This window comes from Hemiscyllium ocellatum, chromosome 10 (genome assembly GCF_020745735.1).
Source record: "Hemiscyllium ocellatum isolate sHemOce1 chromosome 10, sHemOce1.pat.X.cur, whole genome shotgun sequence".
NCBI lineage: Eukaryota > Metazoa > Chordata > Chondrichthyes > Orectolobiformes > Hemiscylliidae > Hemiscyllium > Hemiscyllium ocellatum.
The window spans coordinates 23,666,075-23,689,135 of record NC_083410.1 but is presented as its reverse complement, the minus strand read 5'-3'; the positions used below and the strand labels follow the sequence as shown (position 1 = coordinate 23,689,135).

At 40.3% G+C, this 23,061-nt stretch overlaps 1 protein-coding gene across 1 annotated transcript in view; it reads right to left on the bottom strand.

Moving 5' to 3' along the window:
• The window catches only part of ryr2a (ryanodine receptor 2a (cardiac)), a 551,531-nt gene that overhangs the window by 430,843 nt on the left and 97,627 nt on the right, over positions 1 to 23,061 (bottom strand). Inside the window, exons 10-11 of the mRNA XM_060830792.1 lie at positions 11,458 to 11,532; positions 1,400 to 1,556 (exon numbers count right to left, since the gene is read on the bottom strand). Of these exons, the coding sequence (XP_060686775.1) occupies positions 1,400 to 1,556; positions 11,458 to 11,532 (232 nt within the window). The remainder of the gene's footprint in view (positions 1 to 1,399; positions 1,557 to 11,457; positions 11,533 to 23,061) is intronic.

Below are 23,061 nucleotides of genomic sequence, written 5' to 3'. Positions count from 1 at the left end.
TGCTTGCATCAAAAAGAAACACAAAAAGCAAAGGGGAAAAGTACCAATTATTGTACAGGCAACACTCTGTGTATAAATTATTCAACAAGTAAAAGAAAAATACTTTGCAGGGTTTAATTATTTGAATAAGTTTGGGCAAAAATTAAGTACGTTAATGATATGAATGATAGAGTCTCAAGGCAGTTTGACATTTTCAATACTTAAGATAATTAATTGTTAAGTATTAAATTTAAATTCAGGAATAAATTGGAAAAAAGATAAATGCCAGGAATTTCATTGGGTGTTGTCTCAGTTGACCATCATAACTTAGGCAAAAACTTAATGGACAGGTCACCAGGCCTTCTCTCAATCTGCCTTTGAAGTTGCAATTGATCTTTGAGGAAGGTTTCAGTGGTAAATCTTAGAACTGCATGCTTGGTTAATTTTCGCAATAATTAAGAGAATTCATTGAGTTTTTGACATGTATTTTTAGGGAAAAAACCTGGCCAAACTTTAATTGATAGCAAGTCATTGACTACAGATGAAGCCTGCATAAACAATGCCACCCTGATGTGCGTGGGAGAACTACTGTAATCAACATGTTACTGTGACATATGGCACATTCATATTAATGTGCTTCAATCACAACAGATTGGAGAACAAGCAATAACTCATCCTCTATTCAATGCACTCACATTGCCATGCTAATAACAAAATTGACAGAAGGGAGACATCTAACCATTGGAAAATAACTCATTTTCTGTCCATTTTTGGGGGGCATTATTTCAAAATTAGGAGCCGGCTTTACAATCGAGATATTGTTTCTCTCAAAGGTTTACGCAATTTTGGAACTGTCTGTCTCAAAACACAGTGTAGGTGAGTGTCATGGAATATTAAGAGATTGTCTTCCCGTATGGGAGAGTCTACGACCAGAGGGCATAATTTCAGTATGTGGAGGAATTTCTTCTCTCAAAGGATAGTGAATCTGTGGATTTTTTTTAATTGCAAAAGGCTGTTGAGGCTGGGGCCGTAAGTATATTCAAGGCTGCGATAGATTTTTAATCAATAAGGGAAAGGGCAGGAAAGTTGTATTGAGGATTATTAGACCAGCCCTGATCTCACTGAATGGTAGAACAAACTCAATGGGCTGAATGGCCTACTTCTGCTCCTATGTCTTACGTCTGTTTATTCAGTTCTTCCTTTTTTGCTCACACCTGGTATTTTGTGGAATCCAATCCATGCAATTCCTACTTTCTTTGCAAAGTAGCTAAGCCTAAATTGTCTCTTGAGCTTTTCTCTTTTAAGTTGAAGTCTACGTTGCTTAATTTCATAATTTGTACAAATGCACAAAATAGCTTGTTTCACAGGCTGAGCAAGAGCATTAATTAAGTCAGATCACTTGACAAGTATTTTGGAATACCTTGGACAATCTGAAGCAGAAAGCTGTACTTTTTACATCAGCTTTTTCTTTGCCCATTAAGAGAAGGCCTTTCTCATCAATGAGGCTCAAGTACTTCCCTGTTGTAACATGTCTCAGTCGGAACGGCTGACCCCACCTGATATGGCTTCCACTCCACCTGAAAGGAAAAGTTATTTCACACGATGTAACTTCAATTGAATATCAAGTCAGTGAAATGATAAACAACACCCAGTCAATAGGAATGAAACAAACAAGTCACAAGCAACAGTAAGTAACCTGATTTACTTATCATCTTGTTTCCAATGCTGCTCAGAAATCGTTGCTCTATTGCAACATAATGTTGGCTTTTTATATAACTTACTTTCACATCTGTTACTGTTTGCACTTTAACAAAGAAACAGTGCCCTCTCTACATGAAATATCCATGTTTCAATCCATCTAGTCCCATTACGATCAAGTTGCTATTTCCAAAACTATAACATTTGTAAAGCATAATAGTTTATATTGGATGACATATATATATATATAGAGAGAGAGTGCAATTCAGACCAGTTTCTATCCATACAGTTCATGATATATATAGTGCAATTCAGACCAGTTTCTATCCATACAGTACATGAGATGCCTCGCTGCATTACCATCACAGGTTCTGAGCACAATGTATATTTACATATCATGTCAAACATTCTCTAGTGGATATGCCCCGAATGCTTTTACATGGGTTCCAGTCCTTTGGTGCAGGGTGGCAGGAGGGCCTCAAACAGTACGCTTTCCTCATTGAACCTATGTAATAGCTGCCTCGAATTTCATTGCATCCCATAGTACATTATCCTGGACCTTGGAATGTGCCAGTCTGCAACGATCTGTTGTCTGAAACGTTCCATTTTGGCAACACTAGCAGATTTTGTGCAGCCCAAAGACCTTCTTTAACCAAATTAGTGGTTCTCCAGCTTTAGTTGGTATTTCTGCATGTTACATGGGTCAGCATGTAGTGGGCCAACAGAGGTTTGTTGTGGAATTCCCACCTCACTAAAATGCTATTGCCAATGTATCATTAATTACACAATAAATGGTATCAGTTACACCTGATACTACTCAGCACAGATTGCAATAATAATCAAATTGAATAAATAAATGACACCTCATGACCTCATACACTTAATCCTGTTTTACAGATGTATGCATGTACTTACAGGTAGTGGATCACTGGAGTCTTGTATAGTAATAATAGTTACTACCCTTTAAACAAGCCAAGGCTTACAGCAAGCAAATCATGTTGGGCTTTTACATCAACAGCATGGCATGGAGACAGACTTGGAATCTTGCACCACCAGCCCATGGCTGATTCCCAGCTCCATTCCACTCCATGACTACATCATGGACATCGGATGGGGAGGGGTGAATTTGGTCTAAAGGGCTATGTAGGCATATGACCAATTTAGGTATTGAAGAGCCTATCAGGGCTATTGTCAAAAGCCAACTGCAGGTGGTAACAAAGATGCCCAGTTCTGGAAGTCATTTATATTAGAGACTGGTACATGACACAGGGATGAGAATGTTTTATAATGAGGTGATTCATATTTGTGCAGTGATGCATTGTTTTCAGCGATTCAGTGCTGTTCAAGTGATAATCTGGATATGGACTGGGAGTGATATAGTACTGTTTCCTGCATTCCTGTTGCATTTAAGCTGCCATAAATGATGAAAAGAAAACATCAAGGCCTTTACCCAGATTTTATTGAGATAAGTGTACCAAGGATCAAAATATAAAGCCAACCACCACGGGTCAGTGAACAGACAGACTGAAAAGTGGACTGTCCATTTTGGTTAGATCCATGTCATTTAACGTACTCTACAAGGGTCAGGGCTCACAACAGTTTAACTCCAGACATTTTAACACCATTGGGAGAAAGTGAGGACTGCAGATGCTGGAGATCATAGTCAAGAGTGTGGGGCTGGAAAAGCACAGCAGGTCAGGCAGCTTGTTTTGGGCATAAGCCCTTCATCAGATCCGAGGAGTAAATATCATCACCAATCTGTCGTGGTCTATCTATGTCAATGTTACAGCCAAGAGAGCACACCAAAGCTTCTACTTCCTCAGAAGGCATGTCCACAATTACTCTTACCTATTTTTATAGATCCACTATAGAAGGCATTCTATATGGATGCATCACAGCTTGGTATGGCAACTGCTCTGCCCAACATGGCCTAGTCCATCACTAAAACCAGCCTTCCTTCCACTGACTTTGTCTACACTTTTCGCTGCCTAAGGAAATCAGCCAACATAATCAAAGACTCAACCCACCCTGGTTATACTCTCTTCCACCCTTTTTCATTGGGCAGAGGGTATACAAGTTTGAAAACATGTACCAGCAGATTCAAGAACAGCTCCTTCCCCATTGTTATCAGACTTACGGAAACAAACCGCTTATACATTAGAATTGATCTTTCTCTACACTTTCTCTGCAGCTGTAATACGATATTCTGCATTCTATTCTATTACTCTGAAGTACTTATGTAATTATGATTTGGCTGGGTAGCATGCACAACAGTACTTTTCAATGTATCTTGGTACATATGACAGTAATAAATCAAATCAAATCAAACATAATCATCATAGGCCCCTTTTCAGGCTCTCTGCAGCAGCTAACATTCCCATTATTAACTCAGAGGGCAGATGGGAATGATTTAGGATTTCTGGCCTCCACTATCAGGCTAATCAATTAGACTTAGCAATTATCTATGTAGCCACAATATAGTGGTGGGTCAGAGATTAAATGGGAGCCATACAGGTCTGAGGTGGCAGCCCAATAAATCCTCTCAGAGTTTATCAACAGCCTTACAGCAGATGGGCTGTCTAACTGTCATTATCCCAGTGACACTGGCAGTGAAAGTAGCTGCTGGCTTCGAATTATCCAACAGTACTTCAGTCACCAGGGACCCAAATTAAGGGGTAGAGCAGTGATTCCATCAAGTCTCCTCCACAGAACTGATGGAGGTTCCCCACTGGTTCTCCAGTCATTAGGTGGAACTCCAGTCTGTCCCACAAAATCCAGCCCACTGTTTATGAAAGTGCAGTGATTCTAACGAGGGCCAGGTGGATCTCATTGAGTATGGAGATTTTTGATTGGGGCTATGACTTGTGCCAATCAGGGAGCCCTGGTTGATAGATATAAACAGGGATTTGTGCTGTGGAGTCCATGGACCATGTGTATATTGGGTGTGGGTGTTTGCACTCCTTCTTTGATGTTCTGAAAAACCTTCTCCTCTGCTTCTGGTTGCACTGGCCAAACTGGCCATAAACAGGTCCAGGCAGCGGGCCGTGGAGGGGGTCGTTAGGGCCGACTGCCTGCCCCTCTTCCGCGGTTACGTTAGGGCCTGGGTGTCCTTGGAGAAGGAGCACGCGGTGTCCACCAACACCCTGGAGTTGTTCAGGGAGAGGTGGGCGCCGCAGGGAGTGGAGTGCATCATTTCCCCCCTCCAACACTATTTTAATTTAGTCCTTGCCCTCCCCTTCACTGTTTTTGATCACACAGCATTGCCCTTTGATGTGAAGGGCACTGCTCGTCACAGGCCACTCGGGTGTTTTCCTACTTTTCCTGGTGGTGGAAATTAAATAAAGACTTGTGCACTTTGTGTCTCTCACTGTGTCTCACACCTGCAGACACACACCATGGGTGCTGGGGTTAAAAATAATAAGCACTACCGCAGTTAGGCGGTAGTGTGGGGGTTAATTAAAAAAATATATATATAAAAAGAAAAAAAAACAAACAGTGGTGTTCACAAAAAAATATATAAAAAAAAGAAAGAAAAAAGAGAAAAAAGAAGAAAAAAAAAGAAAAAAAAGGAAAAAAAAATAAACAGGGATTTGTGCTGTGGAGTCCATGGACCATGTGTATATTGGGTGTGGGTGTTTGCACTCCTTCTTTGATGTTCTGAAAAACCTTCTCCTCTGCTTCTGGTTGCACTGGCCAAACTGGCCATAAACAGGTCCAGGCAGCGGGCCGTGGAGGGGGTCGTTAGGGCCGACTGCCTGCCCCTCTTCCGCGGTTACGTTAGGGCCCGGGTGTCCTTGGAGAAGGAGCACGCGGTGTCCACCAACACCCTGGAGTTGTTCAGGGACAGGTGGGCGCCGCAGGGAGTGGAGTGCATCATTTCCCCCTCCAACGCTATTTTAATTTAGTCCTTGCCCTCCCCTTCACTGTTTTTGATCACACAGCATTGCCCTTTGATGTGAAGGGCACTGCTCGTCACAGGCCACTCGGGTGTTTTCCTATTTTTCCTGGTGGTGGAAATTGAATAAAGATTTGTACACTTTGTGTCTCTCACTGTGTCTCACACCTGCACACACACACCATGGGTGCTGGGGTTAAAAATAAGCACTACCGCAGTTAGGCGGTAGTGTGGGGGTTAAAAAAAAAGAAAAAAATAAAAGAAAAAAAAGATTAAAAAAATATAAACAGAAAAAGAAAAAGAAAAAAAATAAATAAATAAACAGGGATTTGTGCTGTGGAGTCCATGGACCATGTGTATATTGGGTGTGGGTGTTTGCACTCCTTCTTTGATGTTCTGAAAAACCTTCTCCTCTGCTTCTGGTTGCACTGGTCAAACTGGCCATAAACAGGTCCAGGCAGCGGGCTGTGGAGGGGGTCGTTAGGGCCAACTGCCTGCCCCTCTTCCACGGTTATGTTAGAGCCCGGGTGTCCTTGGAGAATGAGCACGCAGTGTCCACCAACACCCTGGAGTTGTTCAGGGACAGGTGGGCGCTGCAGGGAGTAGAGTGCATCATTTCCCCCTGTAACTCTATTTCGATTTAGTCCCTTCCCTCCCATTCACTGTTTTGATCACACAGCATTGCCCTTTGATGAGAAGGGCACTGCTTGTCACTGGCCACTCAGGTGTCTCCTTTCTTCCTGGTAGTGGAAATCAAATAAAGATTTGTGTACTTTGTGTCTCTCACTGTGTCTCACAACTGCACACACACACTATGGGGTCTGGGGAAAAAATAAGCAAAAAAAAGTAAATAGAAGTGTTGATCACACAAGAAAAAAAATTTAACAGGAGTGGGCACACAGCATTGCCCTTTGATTAAAAAAAAGAAAAAGAAAAGAAAATAAACAGGGGTTTCAGACAGTCATCTCACTCAAGGAACTGGCTATGAGTGTGAGTGTGAGTGGTTCAAATAACACACAGACTTTGAACTAAAAGCAATCTCAGAAGAAAACGTTGTTTGGTTTCTGTGCAGCTTTTGATGTATGGCTTCCATTAGAGAGGCAGGATATGGTCCCATCAATTGAGCTTTATTTAAATATGAGTGTTTTAATGTTGATAGTGATGCTTGGGGAGATTCAACCTTGAAAATCAACTGATCAACTGCTTAAATCAAGCCTGTACTACTTAAAAGAGAGCTAGGGATTAAATTGATACCATCCAAAGATCATCTGAGCAGCATCAGGTACCAACCCGTTTGATACTGCAGTCAGAGCACTTAGTGAAGAAATCAGGATAGAAGAAACAGTTTATTACAGATGACAAATGAATGCATCAAACACCTTCACAATCCTTTCCCTGACCTCCTTGTAATCATTCCCACTGATTTCACAGGTCAAGCTTGCCTGCAGCATAAATATGCAAGAACAGAAAGGAGATTTAGCTGTCAAACTTTCACTCCAGATCAACCTGTCACTAGTCCAGTCCTGTCAAAATAAGGGTAATCATAGAATCCCTACACTGTAGAAAGAGGCTATTAGGCCCATTGAGTCTACACAGACCCTCCAAAGAGCATTCTACCCAGACCCACTCCAGCCTCATAACCTCACATTTACCCATGGCCAATCCCCTTAACCTGCACATCTTTGGACTGGGAGAGAAAACCGGAAGCCAACACAGACACGAAGACAACATCCAAACTCCATATAGACAATCACCCAAGGCTGGTCTCTTGTGCTGTGAGGCAACAGTGCCAACCACTGAGCTACAGGGCCCTTCTTTTTTAAGATGCAAATCAAAAGACATAACCCTTCACACCGTGTCAGTAACTTAACAAGCAATGTAGAAAGACTGCCTCTAATTGGTTCATTCAGCAAAGTCTTAAAAATGTTCTTGAAGACCACACTAATAATGACAGGAAACATTACTGCCATATACTTGCAATGTTTGGTGCAGTTCACCACTGGAGGAAATCTTTCCCCCTCATTAGTAACATATTCTATTTGATCCAGATATACATGGTGAAGTGTGCACAAATATTTAACTTTGTCAATAAACCAAACAGAGAATTCTCCATTGGCATATTTATAGAATTTCTTCATTGTGTCTATGTATGAGAACGAATCATCCATCATTTACAATATTTCAGCTGCATAATTTCCATTACAGAAACCATTAATCAATAACAAAGTTCTCTATGGTTTCAACCCATAACTCAATACAACTGTTGTCATAGCGTTTTTATTAATTGCATTTTTGAACTTTGTTTATGCATAATTTTCCCACTGAACCAATCTATTTCAACTGACCTCAAATTGAGTTTCAAGCTCAAAGGATTTAAAGGAAATTATCTGTGGTACGTCCCTAGGTTTAGTGCCAGCTATATATCCCATTTTCATCATTCAGTTTATTGAAATTCACATAATTCTGGTGGTTGCCTGTGGAGCTTTAACAGGTAACATTGTAACAGTCCAGTGCTGTGGTTCATAGCCCATTGATTTATTGGTCTATTCCACTATAAAATGACAGAACTGCAAGTTGCCAGTAAATTACCTATCAGTGGTGATATGTAATAAGTGGCATTAAGACCTCAACTGAAAATGAATGTAGCCTTGCATTGTGTCCACAGTTTCTGAAGCAAATTCCTGATCTGACTGAGAAGTGTTTCCTCACAGGAAAAGCAAATAAAAGCATTGACAGCACATCTTGTGGGAAAACAGAGCATGGGTAGCGTTGAAAATAAAGGCTCTGTTGGCATGCTTTGACAGGTTGCAATCCAGATTGGTCTGGCATTTTCTACGTCAAATGGAGGACAATGTGGACTGCAGGAAAGAACCAGCCAGTCCAGAGATGAAGGTGTGATATTGTAGACTTCAGGACTAATACCAATTCATGGTTGAATGAATCAACAAAGGATAAACTGAGACACACAAAAAGCAGCAGCAATAACTCTCTGGCATAAACTGTTAGAGGACAAGGACAAAATTATACAGCAATTGAAAGCAATTAGCCATGTATTTGAAAGGAGGGAGTTGATATTACATAGACAAATCTGCTTTGACACCTACTTGATAAACGAGATGCTTTATGCCGCAAGGATAACTGGTTGTCCTACAGACAAATTTAACTGACACTCCTGTCTGTATCTGTCAGCCAGTGCTCCTTGATTGAACCAGGTTAACAACCACAACCAGGGAACTCAAATTCTATTAGATCCACCTTTTAGATTAGATTATTAGATTACTTACAGTGTGGAAACAGGCCCTTCGGCCCAACAAGTCCACACCGACCCGCCGAAGCGCAATCCACCAATACCCCTACATTTACCTCACACTACAGGCAATTTAGCATGGCCAATTCACCTGACCCGCACATCTTTGGACTGTGGGAGGAAACCGGAGCACCCGGAGGAAACCCACGCAGACACGGGGAGAACGTGCAAACTCCACAGTCAGTCGCCTGAGTCGGGAATTGAACCCAGGTCTCAGGCGCTGTGAGATAGCAGTGCTAACCACTGTGCCACCGTGCCGCCTGGCTGACATTGTTTCAATCACTACAGAGATAAGAAGGAATTTTTCTCCTAGGGATATTAATCTTTGGAAATCACAGATACCAGTATAGCCTTGGCTATTTAATATACTCAAGGTCGTGATAAACAGATTGTTTGATCTACTTGAGCTTAAGATAACAGGGGGTACTTAGTAAAGTAGATTTAAAACCACAATTAGATCAGTCATGATTTTACTGAACGATGAAGCAGATTTGATGGGTCAAATGGCTCTTCTTTTCTAAAGTTCTTATATTCTTACATTAACAAACTCTATGCAGTAAATTTTATACTCCCTAACAGCACTAATGCTGGGACTTTGTGAAGAGACACTTATCGTTGCAAGTGTAAAGTCTTTTCAATGGCCAAAATGCTTCTTGCCCATCATGAGGCAACTCAGACATGATACGCAGCATGCAGCAAATTAGCCATTTTAAAGCTCACTAAAATCTCAGACTCTGACCTGTGAAGGAATATGGAGAATCTTTCTCAAATTTGGCTGGCCTCAGAGGTTTTGTCATCATTCTCCACCCATCCACAAAGACATGTAAACCAACAGAACCATCACAGACCTAGCGCAACCCTTTTCTTCATCATCCTCACTGCAATACTGGACCTCACCTCAATTAAATTACCCAAAGAAATGGAGGTAATTCACATAACAGACAGAAAACTATTCAATCCAAATTGCTTTCAAAAGCAAAGCCACTCCAGTTTCAGTCACTGAACTCAAATACGCTGATGATGCTAGTGTACAAATTCATGTAGAAACTTCGCTTCAGGTAACTCTTTTTCTCTGAAGCTTTCTCAAAACATCTGGAAAGTCAATACTCTTTTTCAACCAGCTATCATTGCACAACATTTCCTCCAACAATCCCCTCCCCAAACAATTAATTTAAATGGTGAGATGCTGGAAAGTTTGGATCACTTTCCATCACCTCCGAACCCATCAAACTGGAGTGCTAGGATGTCATCCTCAAACTCAAAGTAGTGCCTGAGAAAGAGGAAGGACTCTTATACAATTTTGAGGCATTAAGAGCAGAGAGTGTGCCGTGTACACTCCATCCATTGATGAAAGGTGTAATGATTGAAAGTGGACACTCCTCTTAACAATGGAAAACCTAGTCAACAAAATCCATCATCATCTCCAATGAGAACAAGAGTATTTGAGCACCAGGATCACAAACCTGAGACTAAGGTCATACAGGATCAGAGAACAATGACCCTATGCTCCTATATGTTTTGGAGGCTAGATCAACCTACCACAGGCACCTCAAGCATTAGAAAAGTACCATCAGCAAATACCCTTGCAAGATCCTCCAAATCTGGAGGCCATCAGTCAGGCAGCATCCTCTCCCAGGTCAACAATGCCCACCATCAAGGTGCTAATCATTCGAAGTCAGCACACTGGGCAGGATATATTCCTCAGAGGCCTGTCACCAGACTCCTGAATAGCTGCTCTGCTTGGGAATCAGTCATTGCAGGAGACTCCCAGAGGACAACAGAAATGCTTTAGCAATATTCTCAAAGCATCTCTGAAGAAATCAAACATTCCAACCAAACTCTGACTTGTGATCAACCAAAATGGAGAAGTTTCATCTGGGAAGGCACCTAATACATCAAGAGATTTCTTCAGCAACATGCAGAAGTGATTTGACAGACTGTGTGCAAATTTCCAACCAGCTCATCTATCCAACCCTCCAAGTGCCAATTGTCTCTTATATGTGGCAAAGACTAAAGATTTACCAACCACCTCAGAACCCATCAAACTGGAGTGCTAGGATGTCATCCTCAAACTCAAGGTAGTGCCTGAGAAAGAGAAAGGACTGCTACACAATTTTGAGGCATTAAGAGCAGAAAGTGTGCCACGTACGCTCCATCTATTGATGAAAGGTGTAATGCTTGAAAGGAATTCTTTCTGCCTCTCCAAATTCCAGTGTGAGAATTATGAATGCAACACGTGGCTCCGAAAAGCCTTTGCATTTGCCAACAGCTTATCATCAAGTCTTCTACATCTATCCCTTCTTCCAGATTTCCCATAGGCTCGTTTGATAATCTCCTGTGAATGTAGTTTACTAATAAAATGTAAATAAATCCACCCCACATTATGGTTACAATCTCACCTCTGTCCACCGAGTATTTACCACAGATTACAATTAATTTGTATTACTTAAATCACCTTGATACACTTTCAACACGACTTCAATTTTGAATAATCACATTTTTAACTTTCCAGCTGAAAAGTATATTCATACACATCATTTTTATTCAACTAAAGCAGATCATGACTTTTGTCACTTACGCAACCCTCAGCATCTCTAGCCTCCACAGTGACCGAGCATGAATGGACACTGCTCCACCTTCATAATGAACCGTCCTAGAAGGAAATTGCAGAGACACAATTGAACACATTCTTGTTGTTAATGTTGAGGCAGTCCATAATTGTAATACATATATGTTCTTATTCACAATAAATCATTAAAATATGCAAACTGCGACAACTTAAACTTACTTTGATAATAATAATTTTAAAAATTAATGAACTAAGTAATCAATACTTGTTATGGTATCTCTACGTCTGAGCCACATTGCCCATGTTCAAGACATACCTGCACAGATATGTATCAGAACAAGTTGATTAAAAATTTCTAGATACATTTAAGAAGGAAACTGAAGAATAGGTTTTCCATTACATCGAACCTTTGGTTCCTTTCAAGATTAAAAATGAACATTTTTTGTCATGTGTTTTTAACACCCTGTTCTCAAGTATAAAGTAAACAGATTGATAGTTTTGCCACACTAGCAGAGAGGTCTATTAAACCTGCCAGAAGGAATATGTGAGCTAAGGAGTCCTGACTCCTTTGTGAAAATTACCTGTATTGACATTTCTAACATATTCAGTGCAGTACTGACAGTGCTGCACATAGAGACCAGAGGAACACTTACACGTTGTAAACACAATACAATGAAGAATTGCTCCAGCTGACATCTTTCTTGGCAAAATCCCTCTGCTTAGCTTTTTAACAGATCAGCAGACATTTGACTGAAATTCCTTTACTCATTATTTCACCAGTCTTTGGCTCATTTATATTAAATAGATTACTCACATTTGTTAGTGACTGCTCAAGATTATATGTTAAGTAGAATATTTACATATGCATTTCCCAACTTCATGTAACATTGTCTAAAGCAAAACAAATTGTTGCATTGGTTGAAGTATTTATAAACACCATTGCACCGTGCAGAGATTATATTGCACAGAGGTGTCCCTTCAGCGTTCTAGCTGACCCATTTCTATCAACCAGCTTCACACATTGATTCTAAGTAGGTCTATGTAACACATTTTCAACCTGTATCAAATATACATTTGACTTTAAAACAAAGTCACAGTACCTTTGATGTCAGCAAGCTGAACTGGATTTTCCTTCAATTTTGCTAAATCATGTCATCTAACTTCCCAAACTTGGCCTCACCAAAACCTCTACTTGTTACCTCCATACTCACTGGCCCACTTTTGCAACTGGTCCAAATGCACATTCCTTCATGAATGTGAGAGAATGAAAAATCTGATACCCAGCTACACGAGGAGATACTAGGGTGAAATGTTAACAGTTTGGTCAAAGAGGTAATTTTCAGGAATATTTTAAAGGAGAAAAGAGAAGCAATTAAAATTGGGGATGATCTAAAAGTAGAATTAGAGGACTGCAGACACCTTGAAGAGTTTGAGACTGAAGGATAGTACAAAGATTGAGAGGGAGAAAGCTATATCATGACTTGAAAGCAATGATGAGCCTTTTAAAATTGACATGCTGCTGAACCAGAAGCCTATCTAGGTCAGTGCCCATGGAGTGGTGGATAAATAGGACTTAGTACAAGTAGGGACCGGCCAGCAGAGTTTTGTATAAACTCAAGTTTATGGCGAGTACAACCTGGAAAACCATCCAAGAATGGAATAGTCACACATGATGAGAGTTTCAGCAGCAGATGAACTGATACAGAGGAAGAGATAAGTAATCTTAAAGTGAGGTAGATCAGTGATGTTAGTGGTGGTGTGGATATGCGATTGGAAACACATCCCAGAGTCAAATCTGACACCAAGGCAGTGAATAGTCAGGTTCAGTTCACTGGGAGAGGCAGAGTTAGTAGTTAATGGCTCCTTCATTTATTTGGTATCAACTTTTGTCTGACTAGGCGGTTTGGATACGCTTGAGATATATTCCTATGATAAAAGTGTCATATGAATACAAAGATATTATTGTAATAAAATCTATTTTTCATAGATGTTAGTACACATGGATACAGAAAATATTAATGCACTCTATGTCTCGAAGGTTATTGCTCCTACTTTACATTACAAACTTTGAATATTACCATTTGAGTTTACTGCACAGACATAAATCTAACTTTACACTAATTTTTCAAGTATTTCCCATAGTTGTTTACATTGGTACACATGCATGTTTAAGAAGCAGAGCATGCTGGAAACAACCACTTAGCCTAATGGACATATTAGCAGATGAGGAAAACAATAGACAATAGGTGCAGGAGTAGGCCATTCAGCCCTTCGAGCCTGCACCGCCATTCAATATGATCATGGCTGATCATTCCTAATCAGTATCTGCTTCCTGCCCTATCTCCATAACCCTTGATTCCACTATCTTTGAGAGCTCTATCCAACTCTTTCTTAAATGAATCCAGAGACTGGGCCTCCACTGCCCTCTGGGGCAGAGCATTCCACACAGCCACCACTCTCTGAGTGAAGATGTTTCTCCTCATCTCTGTCCTAAATGGTCTACCCCATATTTTTAAACTGTGTCCTCTGGTTCAGCACTCACCCATCAGCGGAAACATGTTTCCTGCTGCCAGAGTGTCCAATCCTTTCATAATCTTATACATCTCAATCATATCCCCTCTCAGCCTTCTAAACTCAAGGGTATACAAGCCCAGTCGCTCAGTCTTTCAGTGTAAGGTAATCCCTCCATTCCAGGAATTGACCTTGTGAACCTACACTGCACTCCCTCAATAGCCAGAATGTCTTTCCTCAAATTTGGTGACCAGAACTGCACACATACTCCAGGTGTGGTCTCACCAGGGCCTCACTATCTAATTAGTGTCACTAACTCTGTGGTTGCAGTTTAAGAAAATTAGATTCACTCTGACATATGGAGAAGTTGGTTCATGTTGATTGTAGTTAGGATTTGCTGTTTAATTGAGAAATCTAACTTTATTTTTCTTAGTTATGTTGCAAAACGGCCCTGATATTGCTAAACAGAATTAGAGATCTTATTTATAGTCTCAAAAGATATTTTCTGTGCCACATTGATTAGTCAGCTCAGAAAAGGAGCAATACAATTCAGATCTAATTGACAGTGATATATGGCTGCTACAAATCTGATTAGACTATTACACCCATCAATGACCAAAAAGGAAGCAACTGGGAAAGGTTAACATTGTAGCTGTCGCGTCACAATGTCTTCAATGTCTGCATTACATTCTATTTTCAATACCTTTACAGATTTCTTAACAGAACACTTTACAATGTGCACCCTTACTTTCACCTCAGTTTCTGCTTCTTGACTTAATAAAGGTCTTTAAAATTCTAAGAGCTTTTCATAACCAGAGAGAACATGCCCACTTGTGAGGAAGTGCATAACAAGAGGTCCACAGTATCAGATAGTCAAAAGAAATGCAGTGGAGAATGAATGGTGAGAATGTTGAATTCGCTACCACAGGGAATGGATCAAGCAAAGATGAAAGATGCAATTAAAAAGAAGCTCAGCAAACATATGTTGTATTGAAGTGGTCTTCTGTGCTGTCTTACAGAGACAGACTGCTTGTCATGCTTGTCTGTAGAGATCGGTCTAGGTTTGGGAAAGGTTATGTTGATATATGGCACTCAGATGTAACTCTAATACCTGCAACATGTGTCAGGTTCCTGCACAGCAAACACACTAGATGTTAATGCAATGATAAGGCTTAGCCAGAAACTGGGTGGGGACTCGTCTTCAATCCTGTCAAGGGTGGTGGGGGACATGCACTTTCTGTCAGGAGATCCCAATACTGTCAGCCATAGGCAATGTCTCCTCACACCCCACTGTTGTGGCCCTGGTCAACCATTTGCTTGGATTGCTCAAAGCCAGGGGACCAGGGAGCGTACATCGGTCAGTCATGCAGGATTATAACAGGCAGTCAGGAAAATTATATATCACCAGACAAGAAACTAATAGCACAGTGGGCAGGTGCTGCTCAGTCGTGTCTAAGGGCTACATGCAAAATTAGTCAGAGATCTGAGGTCTGGGAGTCCATTTATTAATCTGTGAGAGAGAGGCAATGAAGGCCAACAGGAGCAGGAAGGGAAATCATTACTGTTAAAAAGCGTCGGGCAGTCACAGTGGGAGAAGCAGAACAATGGCATTTGTAGAGATGGGAACAAGGATGGTGACAAGGGAGAAAGACAAAATGTCTGGGGATATGCAAAACATATTGGTGGGAATTTTAGACTACAGGCGGTGATGCGTATCGGCAGTGACTATCACTAGGGGAGCGTAATGTCAGAGTTCTGGGGGAGCAGGAAGGAGAGTGGGATACAATGCTCAGTGGACACACACACACAAATACACACAAAGCATCTCACTTCAACATTATGGTTTAACCTCACATTGTAACACAGTCAAGTGTAATGAACTGTCAGTACAAACCCAAATACAGCACCATTTATTGTTTACTTAAGAGAAGGAAAGAAAAACCTGCATTTGCACAGTGAGGGGGTCCCAAAATGTGTTAAAACAACCAAAATTTTTAAATTACGAGTAAACAAGGTGGTTCTGTTTGGAAAGATCCCACAAACTGCAATTGAGATAAATATTCATTTTTTTCCCTACATCATAACTTATTGCTGCAAAAGGCAGATGGAGATTGCATCAAACACTGATGGCCTGCAGGAACTGTCCTGAGATAAGGTTCAGCCATAGAATGAATGGACAACTGAAGCTCCATTAGCAAACTTGAAATTTCAGGTGGGAAAGTGGAATACAGCTGTCTATAAGCTGGAAAATTGAGAAATTTTCAAAGTACTTACAACTCAGATCAAGTGTGGTTGCCAGAGGGCAACTAAAATAATCTAAAATAAGGTCACAAGCAAGGTACAGTGCAAAGCTGGAATTAAAGTGATGAAGGGTAAGTTTAGAAGCCTGCACAGACAAAGTCTAATAGAAAAAGAAAATTTGCAGACGATGGAGGCTACAAAAATTGCAGGAAATCAATTATTTAAGTAGTGGTAAAGGAGGGCAGTATTTATTAAAAATGCTTCTAGAAAAACACGTGTAAGTAATGGGGATTATTATTTGCAGTGCTAAATAGTGGAAATCATCTTAAAGAATAAGATTCATTCAGGAAAGCCAGAAGAGAATAGGAATCATTACTCAACACAGGCAACAGGACTCATTCAAGTAAAGCTATTAGAGAAAGAGGAATTATTTATTATTAATGTTGCAATTAACAGAATTCATCAATAGAAATCACAAAAATGAGGGAATCATTTATTTTACTCACAAAAGGTGGGACCACCCATTTTGACCATAAAAGGTGGTAAAACCATTCGGTGCACATGAGGAGAATCAAAAGCCTTTAAGTCAGTGAAAATAAATAATCATATTAGGAAGACATTGCAGTAGAAATAATATTGACAACAAGGTTTAATGATAGAAATTGGTCTAACAACACAGAATTGGACATCATCAAGAAAATAATTCTTCAGATACTGAATTGTTGCCAAATTAGATACTGAAATAGAAGTTAAATCAGTTGATACATTTTATATACAGTTGGAAATATTGCTAATGGCATTACAGCTTACGATGGCATAAAAGAAGCAACAGATGCTTTTGATAAAAGAGCAAGATTTAATATTATTTTGGCATCGAGGGTAAAACATAGATAATTTTGTCAATGATATCTACAGGTTAGTGGAAAATATGACTATGTAAACGTAAATGTATAAGGAACAGAATTGTTATTGGGATTGTTGATAACCTTTGTCATATTTATTAAAGTCAAAAGAAGAATGACTTTAGAGACAAACATTGAGATGGTAAATGAAGGTAAACTATGAAAGCACAGCAGATTAGTGCTAAGAGGAGATCAAACATCTCACAAAAATTCAGAAGAATCCATTCAGTTCTTATGATATAAACTCCCAAAAGATACACCTAAGAACCAATACAGACAGCAAGACAGATATTGTCAATACTGTCGTGCAAGGAGTCCACATAGGCATGGTCGGTACCCACCTCCTAAAACAGAGTGCTTTATACATAACACATTAGTTTACTTTCAGAAAAAGTGCTGATGCATGTCACGGTCATAGAAACACAAGAAGTAAACAGTTACCTCGCAAAGAGGTCAATGAGATAAAAGAGGCTATAACAGAAGAAAACTCAAAGTACGGAACTTCAGTGAGCCAGACATAGCATTTTAGCAAGAGAATGGCAAGTCATGCTATAACATCTCTGCAACATGAAGGGTGTCAGATAGTAGAGAACTATATATGCCTCACAATCAAGAATTGTGCTCTCGATAATGAGTGCATATTTTGTCTCGAATATTCTTCAAATGGGAGAAGAAGTAAAATTAGTTAAAGTCAAGAAAGCACAGGTCAAGAAACAGCCAGTCACAGAAAACTGGTCAAGGAACATTGGTTAAGGGAAAGCTACTATGGAACTCTCAGTCAATGGGCAAACAATAAAATAAATTATAGGGTTCCCCATAACCTAGATGGAACCTAGTAGAAGTCAGAATCCAATGATGCTAATCATGTTGGCATAAGAAAAATGATTCATACTGTCAGCAGATGCTGGATTGCAGAAATGGCTTGCATTGCCATCAACACTGATGAGAGTTCAGACTGCAAAAACTTGTGAGGTTTGCAAGAAAACACAAGCAATTAGATAGCCAACAAGAAGTGCACCCTACTTGAGGTAACCAACAAAGCTTCAACTGAAATAACTGAGTGCAACACAACTTAATGAAAACATAGTACTGACAAATTCAAAGTATGATATTAGATGCTGCTGACACACACATACAAGCAGAACATTTCTTTATCCACTGTGGAAGAATCCTCAGCACCAGTGACTGAGATCACACTGAACAAGAAGTAATCCTCAAACTATTCAACTTACGTGGTGAGCATTTTGATTGATAGATAGTGAAATCTGCTACCACATGGATGAACTGAATAGCGATTTAAGGGGATCTATTAACACAGAAGGATGAAAGGAAAAGTTGACATGTTGATAGGGTTACATGAGGTAGGGTGGGAAGAGGCTTTTGTGGAGCATAAAAATGGGCACAGAACAGCTGAGTTAAGTGGCCTGCTTCTGTGCCATAAATTCAATGCAATTCTATATAAAACTTTGAGTAAACAACACTGCCAACTGTGGAGGAGCAGTTCATTCATTTCATGGCCAGAGGTGACAGGATCAAAGCAAAGACACTAGACTGTTCACTATTGCCTTTGAGGATTTTCCGTGTTTGGGAGCAAAGGCAGGTCCTGATATTACTGGTAGTGCCTTGCTATCTGCCTGTATGATTTAACTGAAGGCAAGCAATAAGGATCCACCTCTGGAAGCAATGTCCTGTCAGCAGCCCCTGCAGTAGTGATGGGCTATGCAACAGGTGGCATCAGAAGGTTCCAATTATTTGTGACAAGGGATGCCTGGACAACTTTCAGGGGGAGCGGGGGAGTGGCTGTTGCAGGCTTTGGGCAATAGAGGGCGGAGGGAAAGAGGATACACAAAGGAAACCTGTGTTCTCCTTGGTCTGCCACTGGCAGGCTGCATCTCCTGCCTATTAGGGGTGACCTATTAGGTTTCACATGCAGAGCTGGCCTGTCCCAAGTGACCTATCAATTGCAAATAACAGATTCCCAGCCACTGCTGAACAGATAGCCACATCCATTACTTAGAGTCAAGATTAGAATGGTGCTGGAAAAGCACGGCAGGTCAGGCAGCATCCGTAGAGCAGGAAAATTGACATTTCAGGCAAAAGTCCTTCATCGGGAAACATCTATTACTTACCTACTTCCAGGAAGATTCCCTGTAAGCAGGAACCTTTGCCACCAATCCAAAAGCAACCTTTCTGGATTTCCCTCCAGGTCTTATATCCATCCCTGCCAATACAGGTCTCTGAAGAATCTGTCCAATAATGCTGCCTGTACTGTTGTCACGTCGTGTTGCAGCTGTACAGGACATTGGTTAGGCCACTGTTGGAATATTGCGTGCAATTCTGGACTCCTTACTATCGGAAAGATGTTGTGAAACTTGAAAGGGTTCAGAAAAGACTTACAAGGACCTGGCCAGGGTTGGAGGATTTGAGCTACAGGGAGAGGTTGAATAGGCTAAGGCTGATTTCCCTGGAGTGTCAGAGACTGAGGGGTGACCTTATAGAGGTTTATAAAATCATGAGGGGCATGGATAGGATAAGTATACAAGGTTGTTTTCCCTGAGGTGGGAGAATCCAGAACTAGAGGGCATAGGTTCAGGGTGAGAGGGGAAAAGATATAAAAGGGACCTAAGGGGCAACATTTTCATGCAGAGGGTGGTACGTGTATGGAATGAGCTGCCAGAGGAAATGTTGGAGGCTGATACAATTGCAACATTTAAAAGACATCTGGATGGGTATATGAATAGGAAGGGCTTGGAGGGATATGGACCAGGGGCTGGCAGGTGGGACTAGATTGGGTTGGGATATCGGGTTGGCATGAACAAGTTGGACCGAAGGGTCTGTTTCCATGCTGTACATCTTTGACTCTATGACGCTACTAAACACCATCTATTTGGGCATGAGAAGGCTGACTGATTGGAACCCACAGTTATGTAATGATGTGATTCTCTGCCAGCCTGCCTGGAGGTACAATGAGATATGATAAAGCTCCATGAGACTAAGTTCAAGATTCTTAACACAGAGGGTTCTCAATTCACTGAACACTTGATCAGTATGTTAAATAACCGCACCTGGATTTGTAACATATTGAGCAAACCACACATTTTCACAATGTAAATCTATTTAAATTCTATTTAAATCAAACTCATTAAAATAGATACTTTTTTATCTTTATATTTTACTTTATAATTCACCAAGACATTCTTAGTATGTTTTTATTGCCTAGCAATAACTTACTGACTAGGTTGTGTTGTCGCACACAAAGATGAAATGTTTGAACAAGAACAGCATTAACCTAAAGCATGTTAGTTAGTTCCCTGAAAAATTCCTCATGGTAAATCTTATTTAATTCAAAAGGCAAAACACACACTAATCATTCTTGTCTTGATGCTTCATCAAGAGTTCATGAAGTCCTTTGATAACAGAAGGTGATATGCATTGTATAATTATATGTTAACGAGGAAGAGGAGCAAGCCAGGAAAACAGATGAAATTGAATCGTAACATTTAAGTAAAAGTGTGAATTAGCAATGTAATTGGTCTGCTGCAGTGAACTCCTCAGAATGCTTACAATCTGGATTATCCAGGAACTATTTGAATAATTAATTGAGTAAAGAAATCCACAGGATTTATGGATCCACTTGATTCTGATTTACTTCACTTCAAATGATTCTCGCTTTGACATAATGTTGGTATTCCCGATCCCCTGTTCTCTTCTCACAGTTTTACATCTATTTTCACATCACATGCAAAATCTGAAAACAATTGTGACCTATTATATACACTGTGACAACGTGACTTTGTGACACAGTTGTAATGCCTCCACCTCTGGGCTAAGAGACTTGGATAGAAGATGCAGCTGCTTCAGAGGTGTGTAATAAAGCCTGTGAACAGGTTGATTAGAAAATATCTACATTGTGACCAGGAGGGTTCTTGGGGTGCAATGGCAATGTAGCTTTGAGGCAAGAGATTCAAGTCCTACTGGATGTATGTTATGTGTCGAAACAAATTGATTAAATTTGTGAAAACCTGCCCAAATATTTGCTCAGCTTTACATCTATTTTCACATCACATGCAAAATATCAAAACAATTGTGACCTATTATATACATTGTGACAATGTGACTTTGTGACAGACGCCATTGGTTTTGCTCCAGATAATGAAATTACATACTCGATCCAGAGACTGGAAAACAATGTCTAACCCAGGTAATTTCAGTGAGTAACAGGAAGAAGTTTTCAGTTAACTTAATCTTGTCTGTTTTGATTCTCTTCTCTAGTTTTTGATTACAGGCTAATAGACACAAAAGGATACAGGGATAACGGATAATAGCCCTGCATTACATCTATCCCTGACTCATTTCTTAAGTTTTAAATTGCCAGTTAGCCTCATCAACTTGTATCTGGATGCTCAAACTTGACATTAAAAGGTGGCAAGCATGTATTTAAAACATAATGTTAGGCCCTTAACTTGTTCATGGAGACCGCAACCTGGAACATATGATTTAAAACATTCAAATAGCATAAAGTGTGCATTTAATATGCAAAATTTGAAACCATAAATTTAGCTGCCTTTGATATGGTTCTGCTTCCCTTCACTTAAAAAGCCAAACTTGCCCAAAGGTGCCTCCTGGCTTCATCAACTTTGCAATACACCAATTTCCCTGAGTCTTTCCGCAGTCTCTGACCAATTGCCCTTCTTGCTCTCTCCAAGACCACTATGTTGGTGAGACCCATCACCTGTTCCATTGAACTTTTCCACCAAAACAATTGACCACTCAATTTCCCTTTCTACTACCCATGACATCTGATATCACAGATGGTAAGCTATTCAGAGGGCTTCTATGGCACAATATAATCACAACTCCGAACAGGTTAAATAGAAAATACCTAAATTCTATTCAGACTTTCCTTTTCTAAGACACATTCTCTTCAAATTATTCATTGTTGACCCCTCTGTCTTTGCAAACTACCACCCACATTTCCAATCACTTTATCTTTTTGCCTAAGTAACATTCACCTCCCAAACTTGTGTTCATATTTTATTTAACTCCATGTCTTAATCTCTACAGAGCCTGCCTCTACAAGGTTCTAATCAAATTTACAAATTACATTTTTTAATGACTGTGATCATAGTGCACTATCTCTTCTCATCCTTCCCACTCTGCAGGTCTGCAGCCTTTAGTATAGTTAGCTACACCATATTCCTATGAGGCCTTGCCTTCATAATCCAACTGTATGTGATTTCCAGGGCATCATCCATGATGGATATTCTTCGAGCTCCTGTACCATTACCTCTGGAGTTCTGCAGCGACCTCTTCCTAACCTTGCTTCTCTTCTTCATCTATATGCCACTCCTTGCTGGTATCAGCTGAAGACACAGGGTCAAGTTGGAGGTTACATATCGAAGCTAGATCTTTCTTGATCCAACTTTGTGTGGTCAGACTGCCTTCCCAAATTCCTGTTTCATACAGTCATAATTTCCTCCAATTACACAATGGGATGCCTTAATCCACCATCATTATTTCCAGATGCATAATCTGTTGACTCACAATCCAATGATTCATCCCTGATTCAATTTCCCTCTTCAGATGTCATCTCAGATTGTTACAGACCCCCCCCGTTTGAAAATTCAGCATCCCTTCTTATATAAAAGCAAGTGTTTGATTCTTTATCCCTTCCACCTTGAAAACATTGTCCACTTCCACCCATGTAATTGTCCATCCATCACTGAATGTCTCATCTATGTCTTTGTTATCTTCAAACTTGATTATTCTAAACCTTTTCCTTAACAGTTCCTAACCTCCATAAGCTTAAACTCGTTCAGAGTTCAGCTATATGTACCAAATCTGGAACCGAACCCCCTTCAGGCATCATCCCGATGCTCATTAACCTGCATTCATTCTCAGTTCCTTGAAAACCCAAGGTAAAATTTTCACCCTCACATATTCAAACCTACTATTGTCT